Below are 27,500 nucleotides of genomic sequence, written 5' to 3'. Positions count from 1 at the left end.
AAACTTTATAATTAATACCTAGACTTCTAGTATCATTAAGTGATCTTTTTTGAGAGCCATAAAAAACTAGAAGAAAAAGGTAAGATTGCCTTACCTTGGAGTTGAGGCTCTGCTCCAGGTTCAATCTCCAAAGTCATGTTAGCTTTGATGATGACCTTGTCGGTATTGGCTCGGAATTTCCCTGTGAAGATCAGAATGACCATCTGTAGGATGAAGAGAAATGGGAAAACCGGATTACACTGTGTCGCAGACTAGTTCTTAATGGTGGTGCTAAGTTACCTTCAATTAGCAACACAACTAAAGCTAAATCTAATTTTAGATATAAGTATGACAATGTTTTTGAGGTGTAGTGGTCACTGTGCATTGTGCGATCTGTGTGTGTGTGTGTGTTAGAATCAGCAACTGGTGGAGAACTACTCTATATCCCTTTTACCCGATTTTCAGACATTCCTGTGTAAAAGTTAGAGTGTGACCAATGGTCTGTATTTCTGCTAGTAAAAAGTTGAAGGAAAAATGTTGTAATCAAAGAGGCGCCTCAGCAGGCAGTCGACCTCCTTAAGCTATGTGAGGACAGAAACCTGCTTGAAAGCAATTCTTTTTTACTGCTCCGCTCTGGTTCTCGCAGGAAAAAAAACCTACGGCACCTCATGAATGAAAAACCCGGGAAACACCCAGCTTCACAAGGATCCGATGAGCAGTTTCACTATAGCAAATGTTTTTTCTTGGTTTCTGTGAGGCTTCATTGTGAAAACTGCTGTTATGAATAATGTAAATTTCAACGTTTAATCGTTGAACTATAACTGGTTTTATATATCTATTTTCGCTTACTTGGGGAGTAAACCTACAAACTACTTTCTTATTGTTCTTGTTCTTGTTTGGGGGTAGGAAAGCCTAGAAAGGTCTGGAAAAGGTGTTTCGCATTAAGTTAATATACAGGAATTTTAGGAAAGGATATTTATGGTTTATTTATTAGAATGAAAGTGTAAAAATATATAATGTGCATGTTAAGCAGTACAGAAAAATAATTTCTAATAAAATACAGCGTATTTATTTTCATTTTCGTTGGTGAAACAACGCTCAATTTAACTGTAGATTTTAGCACGTGTCTCGAGTAAGCTGAAGTTCGGATCATGCCTTGTTTCTCTTTAATAGTAATTTGAGAGATGGAATTCTGTGATGAAACTTGACGGCATTGATGCGTGCTATTTTCAGTTTTTGGGAAAAAGAAGAATTTCCCTTTTTTCCCAAATTGAAGGGGTTAATTCAAAAACAGTAACTGAAATATATGAATGCAACTTGTGTTGTTTTTGTCTGTTATGCATTTGCTTACTTTTGTATTTGTAGAACGTTCCCGATGTCCCTACAAATATAATCACTTCCAGAAATCAAAGACACCGATATACCATAAGGTATTCAGATTTCTTTATTTTGGATTTAAAAGTAAACGGTGTCAGTGATCTCTATCACTTCATTCTCGAAACACTTGGGGTCCTATACTCCTTTGTCCTAAAATCCTTAAAGGCAACTTTCCAAGCATTTTTAGCACTTTTGGGTAAACTGATCACCAGGTGGTAAAATGCATAAAATTAACTTAGTGAACACATCTGACCTCACATATATATGAACTTATACGTAGTCGTGTTTATTTGATAGCAAAGTTTGGCCATAATTACGAAAAGGAACCATAAAACTTGCGTTTGTGACACTCATTTCAGAATGAGCTGCGTCTTGAACTTTTATGCTTCCATTAAGAGCGGCATAATATCTTTACGTAAAGAGGAAGACTTGAGTTTTCTTACCACATTCTGTAAACAAAGTGAGTAAAATAGTTAGACGGGAGATTTTGTATGACAAATTGGTCATTCGACATGAACGGATACAAGAAAACACATAGTGATAATTACAGTGACCTCGAAGACAAATCGACGAAAAACATAAGCATCACTGGAATGAATAACTTCGTGGATGAACTAAAAAAAAAAAAAAAAAAAAAAATAAAAGCCAAAAGGAAATACTCACATCCGTTTTCCAAGAGCACTCGACGGTCATCCTGCCCGTCGTGATCCCGAAGAGGAACATGGCCGTCGACTCGGGACTCTCGAGGAAGGCGTCTCCTTCCCTCCTGAAGCCGTTATCGAGGCCCAGCAAGAAGCAGTCGTAGGCGAACATGTCGTCGATGTTGCCCAGTTCCAGCCGGCTGTCGAGTGTGGTGGAGTCTGGCATTAATATGACGCGGAAGAGTCGATTTTCTATAATGTTGGCCAACAATAAAGTCACAGGGGAAAAAAGTCACAATTTTGGCTAGAAAAGTCTTGAGAAAAAAAGTCACATTAATTTATGGTGGCCAGTAATCATTCGGTTAAGTTATCTCTCTCTCTCTCTCTCTCTCTCTCTCCATTATTATACTGTATAAATAGGAAGGGTTACTTTCCTTCTATCTGCCTGTCACCTTTTGAGGACAGAGCACTTGGTTTCTTAGCAAGATCTTGTGCACCACTACGGAAAGATAAAATTTTCACATGCCAATCAAATCTTGAATTGCATAGCGGTTATCTATCTAGCCAGAAGTGTAGTGAATGTATCACTGATTTCAGCAGTACACACATAGTAGCTCGCCTAACCATTTAGAGATTCTGTGGTTAAAAGCTCCAGCACACGAGATTGTAGGACGGAAGGGGATGTTACCTTTGTGAACTTCTAAATGATACAACTATCTATGAGAAATTAACGAAAACCCCGAGCCATAATACCCCAATTGATTTCTTCAGAAAAATGAGAAAAATCGGTAAAAGTAAGAAAAATATAGACATTTTTGAAAAATTTAAAGCAATCAATCCCAAATTACCTCATTTCTATGGCCTCCCCAAAACTCACAAAGATAACATCCCCTTCCTTCCAATAATCTCGTGTGCTGGAACATTTAACTTCAGAATCTCTATATGGTTAGCAGGGCTACTATCCCCCTTCTATGGAACTTTTTCCCCTAGTCATACAGATGACATATATATATTATATATATGGACAATCATGATTGCACTATAATATAAGCACCAGCCGAAGCGACGATTTCAAACCACCAAGTATAACGTATCATAACGTATCAAACCACTCCAGCCAAACTGAAAACATGGCTTCTGCTATTCATATACTACCTTGGCATAGACTTGGAGAATTTCCTCAAGATGGTATCAATATTCTCGTTGATTTTCCCGGGGACGAGGCTGCCGAAGTCGTTGAAGGACACGTCGGCGGGGGGATCTATTGAGCCTTGACTCATCACATACGTCGATAGGCCAGCAACCAGCGTAAACAGCAGCCACACCTTCGCCATGTTAGTCTGTGAAGAGGTGGGAGGAATAGAATAATAAATCCAGTGCAGTATATTGATGGACTGAAAGAAAAGAGAGACAGATAGAAAGAAAGTGAGAGAAATTATGCATTTTTTATTAATCATGTAAAGAGAAGTGAATTGATGAGATATATAACTGTGCAATATGTTACCAAAACAGTGTTTGCAGTTTATGGTTCATACTTTTCTCTCCCTCAGAGACACACTACGTAGTATATTTGCATTCATCCTTGTAATAAGACACGAAGGTATTTGATATTATTTGGCCTTTGAAACTGCCGTGTAAACAAAACACTCACACACGCGCGCGCGCGCAGCACACCACACACACACACATATATATATATATACTATATATATATAATTATTTATATATATATATAGATATATATATAATATTATATATATATGTGTGTGTGTGTGTGTGTGTATATACATATATATATATTATATCCTTATATATATATATATATTGTTACGTTTATAGATCTCTTCGTCTACCCAGTAATTAATTAATTATTTTGCTTTGTAAAACGGCAGCCATCTTCCTCCAAATATCAGCTGATTTGGGCGGGAAACCAATGCTAGCCGTCCAGGGTTAAGAATTTCCTGTGAGAAGGGAGAATATAGTCTTTTGTCAGCTTTAGGGACGTATCTCGAAGGGAAGGATGTAGGCAGACTGGTACTTCTTAGGCCTATATCTTAAGCTCTTTTTCCTGTGAACCCTCTGCTGGCTGTATGTTCTGTTTCCAGGATTTGCCCTGCTCGTGGGGGGTTAAGCTGACCCCAACACCCAGGCAAGACACCTGCGAACTGTCTCAGACCGCTCGAGACGTGACCTCGGACGGATGTCCGACCACCTGCCTTCCATTTAGGCCTATCCATGGCGTTACTGGCGCGCCAAGAGACCCAGACCTAAGACAAAGCCAGGCGCCACATTTTTCTACAAAGATCCACTGAACACGACATCCAGGTACGTCTTGTGAAACAGCATATTGCCAGTCCCTTACATCCTATTATCTATTTGATCCCCATTTTCCCAATTCAATTTCAAAACCAAAAAGAACTCATCCCTTTGTTTCCTCTCACTGCCTCATGGCCGCATGTTTCCCTTGTGTGATCGTCCCAGACAAATGAAGTCATTGCATACCTCAGTGAAACATTAAAGTTCCTTTTCCCCAGTGTTAGAGAACGAAATAATAGTAACTGATAAAAAGAAATCCTTTTCCTTTTATCTTGTCTAATCTGGGATTCTTTTCCAGATTCCCTGAGTCACGTGTCAAGTCTATTTGCCCGCAAGTGTTGCATTACCGCAAAATTATGAAACCAGCTTCTACAAATTCCATTTTTAGCCAGCTATCCATTTGTGAGAGATATATGGGTCCCAACGTGGGGACACGCTGCATTTACTTTTCTCCAGGCCAGTAAGGGCCTCTTGTAAATAAATAGCTGTAAAGTAATTGGCTGAGTTTCTGGCGACCTTTCCTCTAGAGTAAATTATCACTATAAAGCCTTTCTTACGGTAAGTTCAAGAAATTCACTATTTTTTCCCTCAATTATTTCTGTTTACGTATCGGAGTTCTTTCAAGGCCAGGCTCATACGTAAAAATGGCGACCTTGCCAGGATCGAATCTAGCTTGCTTAAAAAAAGCTTGTAAATCGCGTTATCCCTTGTAAAACGAATGTAAATGTTTTTCAAAGTGGAAAAAACAAAGCACACTTGCGCGGAAGACACACACTGGCTCACAGTAAGGTATACCTTTCATTTAATATGATTATTTTATGACAAATGTTAGCTTAAGGTACGTTTAACTATTTTTTTTACGAAGTGTTTTAAATAAGTGTTAAGTGAGAAATATTATATTGTAACGGCGAAGCGCCGAGGGAATTCTATTTTGTAAATTGCATTATTCTCATCTGACGAGACACTAACACGTGTGTAGAATAGATGCCAGAAAGTACCAGATCAAACTAGGAAGTGCTTTGCCAGGGTTTATTGCTGTGTTGGAAAGCCTAGCTAGTTAGGAGTATTCTACTAATAGTTACGGCAAAAGAAGTGTACAATTCTTTTGTCTGTGATAGGTTAGGGGAATTCATTTTAACTTAGTTTTCATTCCAAGTGTTGGTAACCGTTCAAGCTGGTTAGCTTTTGTAAGCTTCGTGCCTGCGCTGTCCCAGCCAGCCTTCGTTTCACTCAAAGCGGCAGCCATGTTTTTATCCCTTTAAGCATTATCTCAACGATTTAAGCAAAGTAACGTAAGTCTTGAAAGTTTAACGTAAATAATATTAATCTCGGTACTAGTATCTATCGTTCTGCCAGAGAAATTAACGTAATTCGCCTTGAATAAGAAATTAGAATTTCGTGTTGTAAATCGCTTTCGCATTTACAGATCAGCTGTTTGAACGCCTCGCTGTTCACACCGCTCTGCTAGCCCGCTCACATGTTTCACCTAGCATCGTTCACTCGCTCGCTGAGTGAAAGTTTCATTTCCTTTCGTACTAAACGTAACCTTTTCCATTTACAAATGTTTGCTAACATTTCATTTTAAAATCCTTACCGTCATTTCACTTGTCACAGGGACCTAGTATCCTTACGTAAAGTTAACGTAAATCTTCAAAGAATAAATCACAAGAATTGTTAACGTAAAATGCGTCTTTGTGAAATTCATATTGAAACGCAAATCATTTCATAAGCGCAAGCCACTACCAGTAACGTAAAAATTGTTCACCGCGAGCGCATTATCATTTTCATAAAACGTATTCAAAAGCAATTCTTTCAGTAAAACGTTAATGTAAGTAAATCATTTAACGCAATTGCGTCATATTAAACTAACATTATTAGTTCAATTCAATACAAGGGAGTTTTTCATATATCATTTTTCACCCTCTCCGAGAGAGAGAGAGAGAGAGAGAGAGAACCAGAACCCATTATTCACAAAGCCAAGAGTACTACGTCCATTACTTATAGCATGCAGAATTAACATTATTTTAGTCTCTTGTGTCTTTCATTTACACTGAGCGTGATACGTACGCGCATGTGTCCATTGCAGTTTGCAAGCATTTATTTCATTTACCGAGTACTTCAGCGAGGGACTGAGCATTCTAAAATTACCATTACCTGTCGTTGCCCGAGTGGCTTTTCCATTTTCTTTATCACAAAAGACTTGCGTATACCGCAAGCACCAACCGCACAGTGTGCCACCGCAACCTTCATTACTTCCAGACAAGGAAGCCTACCAGTCTAGGACTGGCCACCACCAGTGCACGTCAGGTCTTACCATTTTACAGTGCCACTAATTCTTGACACTGTCCATCGACTGGCTGCTGAAGTACTCCCACCTTTTACTTTCTCTCCTCCACCATTACACTCTACCACGAGCAGTGCCATTTCATTTCTGTATACTTGAGTATACTGCATTTAGTGTCGTCCGACGGGACACACCAGCACGCTACCAGTGCTCCAAAAAGGAACGCCTCCTCATAAGTGCCGTGCACCTGTACAGACGTACAGGTAGCCATTCAACCTGCGTGTCCGTCCTTACGGAACGCCCAATGGATTAGTGTGTCCGTGTACAAGGGTCAGTGATCCTTCGGAACACTCAACAAGGGAACGCCTCCCCAAAGTGCCGCAATACCAGCCCTAAGTGCTGTCAAACCTGTGTGTCCGTCCTTACGGAACGGCCTATTCTTTAGTGTGTCCATGTACAAGGGTCAGTGATCCTTCGGAACACTCCAAGGGAGCCGCCAGAGAAGAAGGGAGGAAGGAAAGGGAAGAAGAGAGAAAGCATGAGCTAGCCCTCAAGGAGAAGGAGCTCGAGGTGGAGAAGGCACGACAGGTGAACGCCGAAGCCCTAGCCATGCAGCCAGCTCCCAGCCCCACACCTATGGTGTCGTCCAATCCTATTACCAGCATTAACGCTCTCATCCCGAAGTGGACTGAGGATGAGCCCGAGGCATGGCTGGAAGAAGTGGAAGCCTTATTCGAGAACTACCCTACCACTGAGATAGAGAGGGCCGCCCTGCTTGCCAAGCACCTGGATGGCAAGGCTAAGACTGCCCTCTGCTCACTGGATCAGGGTCAGCGAGGGGACCTGGTGGAAGTTCGCTGGGTCATTACGAAGGCCTATGAGATCACCCCGGAGAGGTGGAGGCAGCGTTTCCGAGGTCAGGCCAAGGAAGTTGGTTGGGCCTGGGGAGATTACTCCTACCACAAAATCCAAGCCGGAAAGCGCTGGCTCGAGGCCATGTCGTGACCTCTACCAGTGTGTACCTGGGCCACTCGCAGTGCACCTTAACGACAAGCAACCCAAGACACTTGCGGAAGCTTGTCGCCTGGCTGACGACTGGGAGACTTTCAACCCCTCTCACAGCACCACCCACCGATGCATAGTGCCACCCGGTCCTCTCTCTGGATCCACACGGCCAAAGGACGCCCACCAAGGACACCCACAGACTTACAACGTTTGCAAGAAAGTGGGTGACCTCGCAGCAGAGTGCCGCCTCAAGAGCGCTGCGAGCCACAAACCTCCTCAGAACCCTCCTAGGCCACCGAATGGTGCCTCAGCCTCCTCTCAAGACCAGTCAGATGCCTTACGGAGACCAGCCCAGCAGAGGGACTCCTGCAGAGCCTGTGGGGCTACAGGGCACTACTCCCCTAGATATCACGGGTGCCCCAAGCACGTGCCTTCGACCAGGCACGTCCACCTGATCAGTGCCACAACCCCCTCGGCCGTTATGCCCGAGTCCAGGTCTCACCCTGAGCGGGTGTGGACCACTTCAGTCACAGTGGCACCCCTGGATGGCTTTACCCTACCTGTGACTCTGCTAGTTATGGTAGATACCGGCTCCGATCTGTGTCTCATAGACAGGGACCAAGTGCCACCCAGTGCCACAGTCGACGAGCACATCAGGTGGGCCATGACTTGGGTCGAAGGGCAGTCCAAGACCGTTCCCACAGTCGTCCTGCAGGTCACCACTCCTTGGTGCACCAAACCTCACCGCCTAGGTGTAGTGCGTACAATTCGGCATGGAGTAGGTTTCCTATTGGGACGGGACCTCCTCTGGGGATGTCCCTCCCCCACACCACTCCAGGGCCAAGCTACCTCTCCACATCAAATCACGGCCAGAGAGGACTCTTCACCTGTGCCAGAGCACACTGCCAGCCTTGGTGACTCCACAGATTCGCAATCTGTGGGGCCATCTCGGCCTTACCGTCCAATGCCACAGAAGTTCTCGAACCAGTTCTGCCGAGACTGTGGCCGCAAGGGTCACATGTCTGCCAACTACGGAGGCTGTGCGAATTACAATCTTCCTGCCATCGCAATGGCAGTTACCAATCCTTCGTTACTAGGACCCCCAGCTCAGGGCCCTATAACCGTCGCACCCCTCCAAGGTCATTATCCACCAAGCCATGTCAGAGCCTTTGATGACTCCGGCGCTCAAATCTCCCTGATACGGGAAGATCAAATCCCCCGAGGGGCTACCGTTGATAGACGGCAACTGATCACGATTGAAGGCATCAATCATAGTAAGATGATCCTTCCCACCGTCCAATTGAGAGTCGCACGACCTCACCTTACCAAGGTATGTACACTTGCAGTTGCAAGCTACCTTCCAGGAGGTTACGACCTCCTCCTAGGGCATGACCTGAAGTCTCCCATGACCAAGGGCCCGCTGAGAGGTATTGCACCTCCGGTACCTGTCACAGGTCCAGTCGACCTCAACGCTCTGCCAGTGCCACTTGGCAGCACTGAGCAGTGCCAAGCTCCGTCCAGCCTGGACGTAGAGCCACCACCGATTTTGACCTCTGCACCTGGCCCTGAGCTAGCGCCGGCGCCTAACCTTATCAAGGATCCTCCTACAGGAGATCCTCCAACAGGCATGGAGCTTACCACAGCCCATGGCCTATCTCCAGTCCGTCATCATTCTTCAATATCACCTTTGTCGCCCGAGGATGAACCTCCGGCAGACCTTACCTTCATACCTCCTCTGGAAACCCAGGAACTGCCCGACACGGAGTCAGCCTGGAGTTTTCCCCTTACGACGGCTGTCGCAGCAGCTGGAGTGAGGGCCTCCCCTGCAGTAGGTTCCACCTCTACGACGGTTGCTGCAGATACCGAAGTAGGGTGTTCTCCTGCAATCCCTCAGGCTACCACTGCCTCTGCTCCTGATGGCGTTTCTGGCCTTACCCCAGAGTCGGTGCCTCCGTCTACTCCTAGGACTGGTATAGCCAGGTCCTGGAGGAATAAGAAGAAGAAGAAGGGACGTAACAAATTATTAACACACTAACCAAAGAGCCACATGCTCTTCTTGACACCTGTGCCCGAGGTACAGTGTCGCATTCAATTGCAGAGTGATCCTGGCACCTACCCAGAGATCTCTGCCAGTAAACTAACCCTCTAACCCCTAGAAATTGTGATACTAACACTCATGTAAATGTCATAATTACCTCATTACATTTCCATCCTGGTCAACTAACCACTCATCATCCTCACGCATCATTACCTCACATCATGTATTTTAACAATTCCGTCGCTGAACTGCTGCTGTACGTACCACACTCTGGAATGATTGCGTCTCGAATTAACTGTAATGAGTATGTTAGGCTAATGATTTATTACCAGGGCATTAGGTTAGTAGCAAGTAGAATTTTCAAGTAACCTTATCTAGGGGTAGAGTAGACTGTCGTCACAGACAACCCGTAGTTATTGCTTAGGCTAGACTACATTACTCCATTAAGTTAGTACACTTAGCATCTCCACCTATAAGTTAGGTAGGCCACTGTAGTTAGCTGTATCGCTGCACTAAAAACTTCAAGTTAGAGTAGGAGAACTGGGTAGTCGAGACGATCAACTTATTTAAGCCAAGACCTTCACGCCCAAAAGAAAGTGAATGCCTTCTTAACAGGGGGAGCTGTTACGTTTATAGATCTCTTCGTCTACCCAGTAATTAATTAATTATTTTGCTTTGTAAAACGGCAGCCATCTTCCTCCAAATATCAGCTGATTTGGGCGGGAAACCAACACTAGCCGTCCAGGGTTAAGAATTTCCTGTGAGAAGGGAGAATATAGTCTTTTGTCAGCTTTAGGGACGTATCTCGAAGGGAAGGATGTAGGCAGACTGGTACTTCTTAGGCCTATATCTTAAGCTCTTTTTCCTGTGAACCCTCTGCTGGCTGTATGTTCTGTTTCCAGGATTTGCCCTGCTCGTGGGGGGTTAAGCTGACCCCCAACACCCAGGCAAGACACCTGCGAACTGTCTCAGACCGCTCGAGACGTGACCTCGGACGGATGTCCGACCACCTGCCTTCCATTTAGGCCTATCCATGGCGTTACTGGCGCGCCAAGAGACCCAGACCTAAGACAAAGCCAGGCGCCACATTTTTCTACAAAGATCCACTGAACACGACATCCAGGTATGTCTTGTGAAACAGCATATTGCCAGTCCCTTACATCCTATTATCTATTTGATCCCCATTTTCCCAATTCAATTTCAAAACTAAAAAGAACTCATCCCTTTGTTTCCTCTCACTGCCTCATGGCCGCATGTTTCCCTTGTGTGATCGTCCCAGACAAATGAAGTCATTGCATACCTCAGTGAAACATTGAAGTTCCTTTTCCCCAGTGTTAGAGAACGAAATAATAGTAACTGATAAAAAGAAATCCTTTTCCTTTTATCTTGTCTAATCTGGGATTCTTTTCCAGATTCCCTGAGTCACGTGTCAAATCTATTTGCCAGCAAGTGTTGCATTACCGCAAAATTATGAAACCAGCTTCTACAAATTCCATTTTTAGCCAGCTATCCATTTGTGAGAGATATATGGGTCCCAACGTGGGGACACGCTGCATTTACTTTTCTCCAGGCCAGTAAGGGCCTCTTGTAAATAAATAACTGTAAAGTAATTGGCTGAGTTTCTGGCGACCTTTCCTCTAGAGTAAATTATCACTATAAAGCCTTTCTTACGGTAAGTTCAAGAAATTCACTATTTTTTCCCTCAATTATTTCTGTTTACGTATCGGAGTTCTTTCAAGGCCAGGCTCATACGTAAAAATATATATATATATGTGTGTGTGTGTGTGTGTGTGTGTATGTACGGACATCCATATATACATAATACATACAAATATATGTATATTAAATTATATATTAATATATAATATTTATCTATATATAGATTAATAGATATATATATATATATCCTCCATATATTATATTTACTTATAGGGCACAATTTTTTCACGGATACAACATTCATTGAATAGAATGGCTTTCTCACTGTTAACCAGCTTTTTTGAAATTGCTTCACATTTTCTAATTATTTTCTTTACTTCATTGTTCAGGTTACTAATGGACACATAATGGGGTTCTTCCATTTACTCCAGTATTTTTACACGCGACAGCTGTTTCGTCAACCTATACGTATGACGTTTTCAAGCGTACTGATACAAATATGAGCCTAGGCTCATATTTGTATCAGTACGCTTGAAAACGTCAATACGTATAGGTTGACGAAACAGCTGTCGCGTGTAAAAATACTGGAATAAATGGAAGAACCCCATTATGTGTCCATTAGTAACCTGAACAATGAAGTAAAGAAAATAATTAGAAAATGTGAAGCAATTTCAAAAAGCTGGTTAACAGTGAGAAAGCCATTCTATTCAATGAATATATATATATATATATATATATATATATATATATATATATATATATATATATATATATATATATATATCTATAATATATATATATATATATATATATATATATATATATATGTGTGTGTGTGTGTGTGTGTTTACTGTATATATATATATATATATATATATATATATATATAAAATTGTAAAATAAAAGTCTTAGACGCGAAGAAAGAACCATGCATAATTTATCTACACGAGGGAAAGTGCTTAAAACAACGAAGTTATGGTAGCTTAGTCTGAAGTAAAGTTAATTTACTTAAAAAATTCCAATAAATCACAAAGGAAAATAAAAATTATTATCATAATTAATGAAAAGAATTAATTCATAAAATTTACATCATTATACAATGAAGTGGGAAAGCAATATAAATATAGCATGATCCGACCTCCACCTTACTCGGGACGCATGCTAAAATCTACAGTCAAATACCGCCGCTTGTTTCACCAACGAAAATTAAAATAAATACGCAATGTTTTATAAGAAAAATTTTTCTTTAGTGTTCAACATGCATATTTTTATATATTTTTTTACGTTTTCATTCTAATAAATGAATCATAAATATCCTATCCTAAAATTTTGGTATCTTTAACTCAACACAAAACACCCTTTTCAGGCTTTTAGACTTTCCTATCCCCACAACAAAGTAGTTTGAAGACTTACTCCCCGAGTAAGAGAAAATGATTAAATATACAGCTAATAAATTCCAAAAGGCAAAAGACTTTCTAGCCAACTTGCCAAACTCTGAGCTCAATAGTACATATGACATGTTTTGATAATAATAGTTAATATAATGATAACAGAGCGGCCTGGAAATTAATAGGAAGACAGATTCCCTTCTTTTCATCTTACAGGAAGTGACCCCCGAAGATGTTTAGGCTTACTCGGGGTGTAAGCCTACAAACTACTTTGATGTTGCTGTTGTTGTTTTTGTTTGGGGTAAGAAAGCCCTATGGAAAAGCCTATAAAGGTCTGAAAAACGTGTTTCGCGTTGAGTTAAAGATACAGGAATTTTAGGATAGGATATTTATGATTTATTTATTATAATGAAAATGTAAAAAAATAAATAATGTGCATGTTAAATAGTACAGAACAATTATTTCTACTATAAAATATATTTATAATTTTCGTTGGTGAGACAACAAGTTATTTAACAAATACGGAAGTCTTTCATCTGTTGAGAGAGAGAGAGAGAGAGAGACACTATAACCTTGCCATGATTCATGATATCTGATGCATAACTAATCGTGCTATTGTCTTTCTGGATCTGTAACGCGGTTAGCCAGCGTAATATGTCCTCTACTTGAACGGTATCACAGTACCGAGATGATGTTATGCCAACATCTCTGGTAGTACCTATAGCACCAGTAATACAGTAAGCAGGATCAGGAAAGGTCTGTCTGATTTTCTTTATTTTAGATCCACGTTCTTCAGTATTTCGGTCAAGATGAGTTTTGTGGCATGGAAAAGCAATTTGAACCAGTCAGCTTCTGTAAGCATTTACATTAGTATGGACGTAGAGGTAGGCATAGATATAATGCGTATACGCGGGCGTTTAATCTTTTTCGGTGCATTCCTGTATGTCAGTGTTCGGTACTGGGATATGTCATTAGAAATGGGCATCTTTTCTTATACTGAACGATCTTCCTATAATAATAATAATAATAATAATAATAATAATAATAATAATAATAATAATAATAATAATAATATCAGCTCAGGGCCAGGTACATGGCAAATACAAAGTAGAGACAATACAATATACGCAATCTAGATACACAAGGTTAAGTGTATCTTAGTTTTAACCAGACCACTGAGCTGATTAACATCTCTCCTACGACTGGCCCGAAGGATTAAATATTTTTACGTCGCTAGGAACCAATTGGTTACCTAGCAACGGGACCTACAGCTAATTGTGGGACCCGAAGTGCATTATATTAAGAAACGAATTTCTGATCACCAGAAATAAATTCTTCTGATTCCACGTTGGCAGAGCGGGGAATCGAACTTCGGACTACCGAATCGGTAGGTGAGCACGTAACCCACTAGTCCAGCGAGGAACTGTTAAAATGACAAAATTGATAATCGGCAATATATCATAGTCGCTGTACTAATATTGAGAATATTAGTGGAAAATATTAAAAAAACACAAATAATTTCAAGCTAGGGTCCCGGGGCTACACATACGAAAAGTGAAAATAGCAGGTCTCAAATAATAATAATAACATTAATGATAATAATAATGATAAATAATAATTATTATTATAAACCTAGTACTACAGTAAAAACGACACCAGTGATAAGCCACAGTCAAAGCCTAGAAATATAAACTAACAAAACAAGCTGAAAACGATATATTAACACCAGCCTGTTTTACCAATGCCTGTCCAAGTAATCAAGAACTATAAACATAGAGCTATCATTCATTATCCGGAAATTCTGGAAAGAGGCAACTTCCTGGATCGTTCACATACGCCGTACTTTGAACACTCGCAAGGCTGGATCAGAGTGAAATGACGGACGCTTTGGCAGAAGCAGTGGGCCACAAGAAGGCTCGAGAACCAGTGGAGAGAGAGTGAAAGATGGTAGCAACTAAATGTCAAATAACCTTGGCAACCGGATAAGCAAAGGAGACTGTTAGACGATGGGTATCAGTGCGTACTTTCCTCGCTAGTGAGACGTTTGGGCTATAATGAAAACATTCATTAGAATAAATAATGTGAGGACTTTGGAATATGCAACAGTAAGGTCATCGAAGACGCTAAGACTCTGCCAACGTTGTGCTCAGATATTCTTACGCGAATATTTGAAACTCTCTCTCTCTCTCTATCTCCTGTTTCCTTTACCATTCTTTTCGCTTACTCGGGGAGTAAGCCTACAAACTTCTTTGTTGTTGTTGTTGTTATTGTTGTTGGGGGTAGGAAAGCCTAAAAAAGGTCTGTAAAAGGTGTTTCGCGTTGAAGTCAAGATACAGGAATTTAGGATAGGATATTTAGGATTTATTTATTAGAAAGAAAATGTAAAAAATAAAGAACGTGCATGTTGAACTGTACAAAACAGTTATTTCTAATTAAAAATACCGTATTTATTTAATTTTCGTTGGCGAAACAGCGCTCTATTTGACTGTAGATTTTAGCACACGCCCCCATGTAAGCTGGAGGTCGGATCACGCCTTGGTTTTATTTCCCATCAGCCCGATCTTCATAAGGAATGCGAGAAGAAAGAAATAGGCTTCGAAGTTCTGAGACATTCCGTACGAATTATTTTGGTAAGTGCAAATGCAATATGAAAGTTAGTTCCCGTTAACACTGTGATACAATAAGTGTAATTTTTTATGCATACATATCCATTTATTCAGAGATAAAATGACAGGTAGACTGCTACAGATACGGATATCAAGCTATAATTACGTAGGTAGCTAAACCTTTTAGTGTTTGTTTCGGAGTCCTAATGCTGGTTTATCGAACTGTTAAGAAACAGGAACTAATGTTCCACAGCTCACCACCGATCGCTAACACCGGTTACGTTCAGAGTGGGATTCATGACTCTATGGATCACTCCCTACAATAAGGAGCGTCAAGCGTGTCCTCTTATTGTATCGTTGTCCTGTATTCATGGAAGCTAAATAAACATCCACCAAATAGCACCAGTCACTCCTTCATCATTCTTCTTCACCACTTAATAATGAAATAAATTGAGCGGGATTATAAAAGTATTATTATTATTTCAAGTACGTGTTAATAGTTGCTTTATTACAAATATCTCTAAAGAAACTCATCTATGGAGTCCTTCTGAAAATGGACGAACTCTTTCACCTTTCTTCCCTTTCTGTTGTGAGCCAGCTGGCCTGAACTAGATCAGGGAAACAATAGCGTTGTCCATCCCATCTGTCAGTGCAGTCATAAAAATACTACTATTATGGGCCATATATGTGTCATAATAGACGTCCCTTAACGTCCCGTATAGTACGTGTCCTGAGCTAACAACAAGACTATATAGGAAGCGGTCGTAGCCTCCTCATGCCCTTTTGGGTCTCAGCGTCTGTCTTATACCATCTGGGAATTGGGTACTAGAATTTCCAGGTCATCTTTTTGGGGTATACGCGATTTTGCAGTATTGTAAGGGCGTTTGTTGTGAACATTTTATAGGTAAAATGGTGCATAGATAAATAAATAAGTAAATAGATAGATAAATAAATAAAATAAAATGAATGAATATATATATATAATATATATATATATATATATATATATATAGATATTGATATTTGTTTATAATAGGGTATACATAGACCTTGGGCGCAACCGTTTATCAGTTGTTTGCAGCAAATCTTGTAGTGCGTGAATAACCACATAAAATGTTCGCAAGACAAAAACAGGAAAAACTTGAGTTATCCTGAAGTCAAATAAATAGATTTAGAATATTTTTTAATGATAATAATGATTATAATAATAATACTTCATAATATAATAATGCAACCGTGAGCTTTTGATAGAACTCATAACCTGTTTAGCAATCTTCTCCGCAATACTCATTTAACTGGTATTTGGCAGAGATAACGCGCGTATGCAAATAAGGTCATGCTTTGTCCTTACACTTGATTCACGAAGGCTGCGCGGTAGCAATTCAAGGATGACTTTCCCTGCGCAGGACCTGTCACAACACAGTCGCTTTATCCTGGTCACATGCTGCAGGACAAAAGCAAATGAACAGATGGTGACAGCTCCTCGAACCGTATTTTTTTTCTTTAAGAAATTCCATGTAGAGTTAAATAAACAGCAAAGAATAACAAAAAAAAAAAGGAAAACCACTCACGTTTTTATTGGCTGCCAAGGACTGCTAGTCAAAGGACGACTGGTCTCAGTTTTGTAACACTTGTAGGCTAAGGTTACTCAGGACTAGCTACTTGACATGCTGATGATGCTACCACGCACCCCATCCCACCCCTCCCCCCACACCTCACTTCTTCCTCCTCCTCCTCCTCCTCTTCCTCACCTTCATCCTCCTTCTCTAGCCAATGTCCCACCATCCAAAGATAACGACTTCCCCTCCCCCAATATAATTTTTTCTCCACAACGATGATGGTCCCCCCTCCATTCCATACCCTACCCCTAACATATCAGTGTCATTCCTCTCCTGTTGACAGGTTTTTACGACGTGTTTTTGTTGCTTGGTGACTCTTTTGTTTTGGAGTTTAATGCTGGTTTGAAGGGAGTGTTTTCGCTTGTGCATATGGGTGGAGACTAATCTCTCTCTCTTTCTCTCCCCCTCTCTCTCTCTTATAGTTATTTTCTGCCACCATTCGCATCTAATTAACTGGATTTTAAATTTTTGTAGTTCTTAACATTTTTTCCATTTCTCTCTCTCTCTCGCTCTCTCTCTCTCTCTCTCTCTCTCTCTCTCTCTCTCATAATTATTTTATGTTACCATTCGCAACTAATTAACTAGGTTTTCAATGTTTGTAGTTCTTAACATTTTTTCTATGTCTCTCTCTCTCTCTCTCTCTCTCTCTCTGAATACACACACACACACACACACACACACACACACACACATATATATATATATATATATATATATATATATATATATATATATATATATATATATATATATATATATATATCATATATATATATATATATATATATATATATATATATATATATATATATATATATGTGTGTGTGTGTGTGTGTGTGTGTGCTAGTATTTTTAATAGCCAAAAGGATATCTTGACTTGTCAGCATTTCACACTTTTTTGGGGGGATACGTTTATCTCTAGAAGCCCTTTACCGAATCAGAAACAGGAGGTTCTAGTGAGGACGCTACCTCATCGCAGCACTTGAATAAAAAGCCTTCATTCAACCTATCCTCCTTCATTCGTCCACTTAACTGAATCTTTCCTAAACACTCTGATCAGTCCTTTCACCTACACTTATCTTTTTTGAGCTTCTTCAGCCTATCTTCACATTTCTCGCTCTTTCATCTCTTTCTAGGCATATAGGATTCAAATTATCAGTTTGTATAGCCTCAACCTCTTTCTTTAATTTTTATCGAGCATCCATACTTCACTTACTTAAAGGAGAATTGGCTCAACGATTCCGTCATACGTACCAACTTGGATTCCATAACCGGCTCAAAGTTTCCACTCAGTATTTGTCCATGCCCTGCTGCTTCCTCGCTTCACTTATCATGTAACTCACTTCTTTACTTTATCACCATCATCCTTTATATTTATTCCCAGATCCATTTTCCTGTTCCCATTTACTCTTAAAACTCTAATTTTTCTGTATTTACTCTTAACTTTTGTTCCGTTTGCTTACACAGATTTTCCATTAGTTTCTACAGTTCGTTTCTCTCATGTCTCACGTCACTCTTTCACTCTTAAAGATATTAAAAACATTACAGCAAACCGGACACTCCCTCCTCTACAAATTCTAACGGACTCGAAACTTCCGTCATAAGAGTTTTTAATTATTAACAACAATGAATTATATTCTATATTATGCGTCTTTATGACCATCCACATTGCATCTGTATCAGTCATATCACAGCTTTCGATGCGTCTATGACTCCATGTACACACATACAACCTTTACTTCTACTCTCAGATTTCCCACGTCAGTTGTTAACAAACGTTTGATCCACGCACTCGTTTCTTTAAAGCTACGCAGCTCCTTCTCCATCCGTGCTTTTGTCGATCAGCTTCTTACCATATAGCTCTCCTGTTATGCTGAGTCATGGTTTGCTCCCATTAAGCTGACATGGCCATCTGTCACCTTCATCGCAATAGAGAGGAACAGCTTTAACCTTTCACTCATTCCTTTAGAAGTTTTCCTCATTCAGGCAAACTGTACGCACAATGATCAGTCACTACAATTTCACCTTTCACCCACTCCCCAGGAATTTTTCCTCATCAGACAAACTTTAGTATACACACAGTGATCTTGGAGTTTTATTTGTTGCTCATGTCTATTTGTTTGTTATTTGAGGGACTTCGGTAGTGTATTTTGTTCGCCTTGATCGTTTTCTCGTTAATACATGCTAGATAGGTTAATCACGTCCTAACATGCTAACCATTATATCGATTTCTTAAACGCTCCGATCTTAACTGAGACATGCAAAGGAACATTTATGATTATACATAAGTAAGATATGCGCCGTAGTTTCTTCGGCGCTGCCAAGTTTTTGTACAACGTACGGATCATGCCAAGATTAGCGAGCCCACTATTTTTCAAGACAATATTATACCTCTTTGATATATATATATTATATATATATATATATATAATATATATATATATATATATATATATTATTATTATATATTGCTACTTTCAAAATGCATATATCTCCTCTGTGACTGTACAAAATGTTATGTAGAATTGTGCAAAATTTTTTCAGATTCCTAGATAGCTTAGAGATAGGATGTTTTAAATGTGTGTTCAGATTTCGCATAACATAATGTAAAAGAATAATATATATAATGTAGAATGTAGAAAGAGAGGGATTTTCTTTGTCCATTGGAAACTACGATTGTTTCCCTATTATGTTAGCACTGTGAGATTAGAGGAACTGCAAGATCTCCGTTTGCTTTCCTAATCTGTCAACACGTTTGATAATCAAGCTCGAATCTTCATTTGTGTTTTGAGAATCTGTCATCAAGTAAGATAAGGGCTTCTGCTTCGGTCGATCCGAGTCGAGTACATGTCTTTTTTATAACAGACTGGACTCATATGTGTATGTCTTTGTCAAAGCCACGTACAGGTTACACATTTTGTGAGTAAAGCTGCGTAAGATTTCGAAGCTTCTGGAAGCATTATTGTCTCAAAACGTTTTGTCATCTCCCCTGTCCAGTTTCCGCAAAGGAAGAGAATTTCATTAGATCTTAGATTCTCGAGGCGTTAACATCTCTCTCTTTCCCTCTCTCTCCATCGCATAGCACTTTTGATCTTAAAGTAATGTAACGATTTCATACTTATAAATTGGTCACTTGTAACTTGAGAATTTCGTATTTGATATTTCTTAGAGCTTATTTAGTGTTAAATAGTGTTTTTTGTGGAATCTGAACAAACATTGTTGTTGTAACGGCGCCTGGTTTTTGTGAAAGTGTAAAACAAGACTGCAGCAAAGAAAGAAGTTGGTATACCAAAAAGGTAAAGTGTGTCATATTTTTATTAGTTGCAACTAATATCTAATGGTTATGATGGTTTGGTAAGAAACTAATAACGGATAGGAACAGTGGTTAACTAATAACTAATAACAGATGGTTACGAAGGTTTGGTAAAAACTGATGGTTACAATGTTTTGAGTGAAAAGATTTACACTTCTACACATTGCAAATTTTTGTGTTTTGTGCTTGTTTCATTGTTTGTGCACTTGTTCATTTTCTTGTTGAAGTGTGCCTTTTTATTTTATATTTTCATTTACATTCACAATTTAATTGACTTAGTTATTTTCATTGCTTAATCATTGCACTTTTAACTAGATTTAACACTTGTGAATTAATTTGCATTTACTTAGAATTCTTTTCAAGTTTTATTATTGTTTAGCACTTGTGAATTAATTTCAAATTTTCAATTATTGCCTAACACTTTTGAATTTCAATTGAATTAATTTTCTTGAATTTTGTGAAAAATTAATTTTGATTTAATTTTACTTAATTTAATTCAAGAATTAACTAAACTTTTTTCCTTGATATTGTGAATTTCACTTATAAACTTTGAGTTTAATAATAAATTTTTGTATTTAAAATTTTTATAAGTGTTTTCTTTATTTTACTGGTGTATATTTGCATCTAATTATGATTATATTTATTTATGTTATGGTAATTGATTTGCTTTCCTTCAATTTACTTGAAGTGACTTAGAACCAGGGAAGTACTTAGACAATTGAAATCAGGGAAATACTTAGACTTTTAAAGTTGTTGATGCAGTGATGCCCTTTGATTAATTTAATTACTTACAAGATTACCTCACACCTGTTTTGATGAACTTAGTCTGATTTTCTGCAATACTTGTAAGTTGTTAAGGGATCACTGTTGCCTTTAGAGTATTCAATCGTTTAATACCTGTGATGAGGGTTCAGGTGTCTGGCTTTTGTGAGGTAACAATAAATGAATGGTAAGTGTAGTAACCAGATACTTGGCACTTTGTAACATGTATTAATGGTACCCAGAGACCCGGGAAAGCAGATTTCGTTATCACTCTAGTATATACTGGTGGTGTTAGGGATATATTTTGTTAGGAGAGTGACCATATAGTTTTTGTTTTGCATTTATTGCACCGAATTGTAAGAGTTACTTGTTCTTGAACAGTATCTTAAAGGAATTCCTGAACATATAAGAGCCTATCTGAGAGAGAGAGAGAGGTGAAGAAACTTGACAAAGCTGCCACACTGAGTGAAGATTACAATATAATCAGTAGTAAACGTAATTACAATGTCAAGTACCAGAGTCAACAACGCCCAGGTTTTAAGTCTTATCCAAATAACAGGAACAAATTTAATGGGAAACCTACAAGTGATACTACCAAGAGTACACAAGGTAATACAACTCAGCAAGCTAATGTGAAATCATCATCCAGTTTTTCAAGACAGTTACAGACACCTAATGTTGTCTGTTTCAAGTGTGGAAGAGTAGGAGACTACAGTCAAGAGTGTTACCAGAATCAACAGCAGCCAAAGCCAGTTGGTCAAGTAGGGAAAGGTGACCAGGTGAAACAAACTACGAAGAGCAGTGTGGGAAAGAATCAGACTCCAGAGAAGAATGAAACTAAACAAGCTGAATGTTTAGCAACCAGTGGAAATGTTACCTAAAGCAGTGATTGGCTTAGCAGTGTGGAGGCTTTTAAGCCATATATCTATGAGGGTATGCTGTCAACTCAAGAAGGAAGTGTGCAGGTACCAGTCAAGATATTACGTGATACAGGGAGTAACCATAGTGTGGTAGTACGTGGTTCTCACCCTAGTTGGAGAAGAGTCTCACAGGAGATTCAGTTATTTTGAAGGGTATAGGAGGAGAGGAAGTAACTCCTATATGCCGCTTACACCTGTCATGTGAATTGGTGACAGGGAATGTTGATTTTGCTGTAAAGGACCCACTGGCTGTGGAAGGTATACATGTTCTGTTGGGGAATGTAGTTGGTGGTGTGCAATTTATTCCTTGTCCTGTAGTGACAGACAAACCATTGAGGATTAGTCCTACAGTAGAGGTGGAGAGGAATAACCCCCACCTGTTTCCTTGTTGTGTAACTACCAGAAGTATGAAGAGGACTACGACTGCAAGTGAAGAAACTGAGGATTTACACACCCAAGAAGGATCAACTGCTAAGATTGATAGAAGGAGTAGGTGTATACCTAGATGACATTGTGATTTACTCTACAACGTGGGAAGAACATCTGAAGATTCTGAGGAAAGTTTTCAAGAAACTTCAAGAAACAGGATTAACAGTCAACCTAGAGAAGAGTGAGTTTGGCAAGGTAACTGTACAGTATCTTGGGTTTGAAGTTGGGAAAGGCCTTCTTGCTCCAGTAAATGCTAATATAGAAGGTATCCGTAAGGCTACCCCACCTACTACCAGGAAACAGTTACAGAGATTTTTAGGCATGGCTGGATTCTATAGTCGTTTCTGCCCACATTTCTCAGCCGTAGTAGCTCCCTTGACAGACTTAACTAGTCCCAAAGCTAAGTTTGTTTGGACTCCAGAGTGTCAAGAATCCTTTGAAAAGGTAAAAGCCATTTTAACTTCAAGACCAGTACTTCAAGCTCCAGACTTCGACAAGAAATTTGTGATACAAGTTGATGCGTCGGACTGTGATATTGGAGCTGTTCTACTTCAAGAAGATGAAAATAATATCTACCAGCAGTTAATTTGAAGTTAATCCCACGAAATCCTCTAAATATAGGTTCTTTTTTCAGAGTGAAGGACAGACTGAGCCCTTCCTTGACATCCAACATCGTTTATAAATATAATTGTCCATGATGTAGTCTGGGAACTTACGTTGGCTGTACGAGGAAACTTCTCAGGGTCCGTTTCTGCTCCCATCAAGGTATCAGCTTTAGGACGGGGTGCAGATTGTCCAATCCCGAATTATCTACTATTCGGAATCACTCCCAGATTTGTGGTGCTCACTTGGACATAAATGATTTTAAGATTATTGAATCTGCAAGTAGAGACGACGAGTTGATGGTGTTGGAGTCACTCCTTATAAAAACTAATGTACCAACACTAAACACCCAATCGTCGTCCACACAACTGTTTTTAACATAGCTGCCTGTTCCACGCAACTGTTTTTAGCATAACTGCCTGTTTGTTTACTCTCCACGTTCGTTTTAGTCATCTTTCTTATGTTTATTTTCTCTCAGCCTTTTTAGTCACTTTTTAACTCTTACCTTGGTAGGTGTTCCTTTCGAGTTCTCGTTTTAATTGTTTCTATTTGTAAATGTCAAATGTTTTTTATGAGTGAGTGATGTTTTAGTATTCATAGTATATAATTTCCATCCTTGAGGATGCATCATGTGACGTGAAACGTTGGCGTAATAAACGATACTTGTGAAAGACATGCCTTTGCCTCTTCAACCTGGATATATATATATATATATATATATATATATATATATATATATATATATATATATATATATATATATACACCCACACACAACACGATATATATATATATATATATATATATATATATATATATATATATATATATATATATATAGTATGTATGTATATATATATATATATATGCACTTGTAATGTAATTGTGTGAACGAACATACAAGCAGTCATCATATGTGCGGTCAAGTGTGTAAACATGAATATAAGGCACTGGGAAGGTTTGAACCCAGCAAACGAGAGGAGTGTATTTTGTTCGTGTTCTTTTGGCCTAAATCGCTAGAAAGGGAAATTTGTCCTTTTTCTCATTCAGCAAATTCTCCCATTAGCCGAGGAAATGTACTCGGTGTGTTATTCATGTCCAAAGGATAGATTGTACACTAAACATAAAGTATTACAATGTTCATTAGCTAAAGTGACAAACTTCTAGATATTCAACTCTGAAAAAGAAATTTCAACATCTAAAGCCAATGAATGCTGAAAAGGAAACTAAGTAGTAACTGAAATATTCGTCTCACTTAAAGGATTTAAAGTGCTGTTAGATGAACCAATAGCAGAATAGCGTCTGTAACAAGAAGATCCAGTTTGCGTACTGCTTTATTCTTGCTTTTTTTTGAAACCTTGGTGCGTGAAACTGTTATGGTCTAACTGGTGAGAGTGACCTCTCATAGCTGAGTGTGGTGGTTTTGTAAGTGGTAGTCCCGTTTAAATGTTCCTCTCCATGTGGTCCGGAATTTTGTGGTGCAACCAGCTGTTACAATTACCGGTTTACCTGACGATAAGTCAAAGCAAGTGAATTCATAAACAGCTCATGGAAATATTTCTTCTGATAGTTGTTTTTTTTCTTTCTCAGGTGATAAACATTTGTTATATCATTAGTAAAGATAGACTTAAACTGTGTATGTTGATAAAGCGTTTCTCAGCATTTTGTCAAAATTCTTTCGTGCTTCAAAGCTGACATTTTCTTATATGGTCATTTAATAGATCTAATGCCCTCAGGTACTGTGAAAATTGGGATGTGTGTAAGGAGCCCTTTTCTTACAAAAGGATTGAATGTCTTATGAGATTTATGGCAGGGATTTTTTTTAACGAAAGTTTTTATAATTACTAAATTTCACGATGAAAAACAGTGAAAATGGAACAGATTTTGTTGATTTTATCAAGGAGCAGAGAAGAAATTGAAAAATCAAGATTAAGGTCACATTCGGGGAATTTTCTGTCACTGGTATAGTGAATTAATTTCCCACTAAGGCAGGAGTGGCATTTAGGAATGAGAGTAGACAGTTGTTTTCACTTTCACATGGGAATTTCGTGTTCATTGGATTTGACTCGTGGTCAAAAAATACGTGAACGTGTTGGTCGTCTTCGAAAATGACAGAGGTGTCATGTAGGTATATTACGTAAAGTATGAGATTCAACCTGACGGGGCGTTGCTTCACTGCAATGACTCCAAATAGTGAAAGGTGACCCCAAAGCTGCTCCACCAAACTTATAACATATTTTGCTTGGAAATATAAACTCTGAGTTCGTAATAGCTATATGAAAGTGGTATCTAGAATATTTTAGTCTGGATTATATTGGCTTATTCTTCCATTTTCAATATTAAAATATCATATTGGTGACGCAGCAAGAAGTATATGTCTACCATTGACGATAACATTTTCTGTAAAAAGACACACGACAAATAACATCCATCTGGATCGAGTTCACGGTACCTGCATAGTCTATCCAAATTTCACAAGCTGCACAACTCAGTTCTGACTTTTATTTCTCCAACAGACAATTGATAAGCCAGGAGTCCTCTCTGGGGGGAAATCTAAACTTATCAACGAAGTGACATAATGATAGAATAAACCAAAATGGCATTTGTGTAAGTGGGAATTACACTGACGCACTTGAAAAAATATTCAAATATTTGCGGGCTTTGGAACCGAAGTCATTGAAAGGGAAAGTTCTGCAAGTTTTTGTATTGTCTTGTAAACATATGCGTGTATACATCTATGTGAATGACATATATATATGTTTATATAGGTGTATATATATATATATATATATAGATATATATATATATATATATATATATATATACTATAATATATATATATATATATATATATATATATGTATATAGATACATATATATAGACATGCATGTAAATCACATGTGTTTTGGTGTATTTTATTGCATACCAATTCAAATCCGTATAGTCTTAAACTCGCTGGTGTGACGTTTATTATATTAAAAAACGAGTAATGTCGAAGGAGAGAAGTCCTTGAGGAAGTGAGCGTCCATGCGTGGTGTTTGGAATAATGAAGAGACGGTTAGTTCGGTCTTTTTTTGCGTCTTTTCAACCTAAACTAATAAAAAACTCTGATCAAATGTCTAATCGCAAGTGCTTTTATTTTTTGTCTTCATTTAAAGCTACAAAAAATGTGTGCTCAAATGTCTGATCTAAGGGAGGTTTTATTTCTTGAATATGGATGAATCTTACGTCTGGATGTAGCCGCTTTGTATCAACTGAAAGATTTTTAGTTTGGACGATCTACTCCTTTCTATAAATTTACGGAAATATCATCATAGTATGGCAAATGTTCAATCAGTTTGTATTTATATTGTCCACGTATAAGAGCAGAGGATAAATTTTAAATTCAAAGCATCCAGGTGTGGCAGCCTGCGGTAACAAATGACGGAAGTATGAGATATGAATATGAGCGGCAATAAACCAAAAGGCTTCAAGAACGAAACTAGTGATTTTTATTTTCTAATTCAATATTCACTGCTGTGACATATTGTCCGTCCATTTTCAGATTCCTAAGCAATTGTTAAGATTATAATACTGAAGCACACTATATAAGCAGTATGGCCAATAAAAAAAATAATAATATTTAAGACTGCGCTCGTGTGCATGTGATGTGCTTAAGGCTATCGGCCAAGCTTCCTGCTTATGATTTTACCTCTCCAAATGTAAGTTGTCAATCTTGTTTTGTACTTTATCTTGAAACAAAACTATTGAGATGGCTATTTGTCTGTCCGTCCGCCCTCAGGTCTTCAAAACTACTGAGGGCAGAGGGCTGCAAATTGGTGTGTTGATCATCCACCCTCCAATCATCAAACATACGAAATTGCGGCCCTCTAGCCTCAGTAGTTTTTATTTAAGGTTAAATTCAGCCATTGACGTGTGCCTGGCACCGCTATAGTTGCCAACAACGCAGGCTACCATCGGAATGGCTGAGAGTTTCATACAGCACTATACGCTGCTCAGAAGACTCGATTACGCCGAAGAAACTTCGACGCAGTTTTTACTTGTTTATGCGTTGTCGACGGCACAACATCTGTATCGCTCCCCATCTGTAGTGATGTTTCTCAGGATTCCGTTGTTAGCATCTCTTTCTCTCCCATGAGTTACTGACCTTCTGCCATTTCCCACTTCTCGCTTTCCTGTTTTTGCTAATAATTCAACGGATTATCCCTCTATTCTCTGTCATTCAGCATTGTGCTTTATTCATATGAAACTGTCAGTATTTTAAGCATTCAGAATGTCTAGAAGAGAGTAAGAAAAAGTCATAGATTACATATAACTCATTTTCTTCGTCCCATTCTTGGTAGGATCGAATAAAAGACAATTTCTTTTGATCATTGAGCAACCCCCCGCCCCCCGCCTTCTCTCTCTCTCTCTCTCTCTCTCTCTCTCTCTCTCTCTCTCTCTCTCTCTCTCCAATGAGGAAATCTAATTCCTTGGACGGAGAGGTTTAGTGACTGCTTCCTTCCCTCTACTGCCACCAAGTTTTGGAATTCTTTTTCCAATTGGCTTTTCCCTTTTTAT

At 39.0% G+C, this 27,500-nt stretch overlaps 1 protein-coding gene across 1 annotated transcript in view; it reads right to left on the bottom strand.

The window, feature by feature from the left end:
- LOC135219365 (uncharacterized) overlaps positions 1-27,500 on the bottom strand; it is a 53,055-nt gene that overhangs the window by 6,729 nt on the left and 18,826 nt on the right. Inside the window, exons 2-4 of the mRNA XM_064256075.1 lie at positions 3,153-3,337; positions 2,020-2,197; positions 95-203 (exon numbers count right to left, since the gene is read on the bottom strand). Of these exons, the coding sequence (XP_064112145.1) occupies positions 95-203; positions 2,020-2,197; positions 3,153-3,331 (466 nt within the window). The 5' untranslated portion in view covers positions 3,332-3,337. The remainder of the gene's footprint in view (positions 1-94; positions 204-2,019; positions 2,198-3,152; positions 3,338-27,500) is intronic.

This window comes from Macrobrachium nipponense, chromosome 1 (genome assembly GCF_015104395.2).
Source record: "Macrobrachium nipponense isolate FS-2020 chromosome 1, ASM1510439v2, whole genome shotgun sequence".
Classification (NCBI taxonomy): domain Eukaryota; kingdom Metazoa; phylum Arthropoda; class Malacostraca; order Decapoda; family Palaemonidae; genus Macrobrachium; species Macrobrachium nipponense.
Note: the sequence above shows the minus strand (reverse complement) of the source record. Positions and strands in the feature narration are given on the sequence as shown.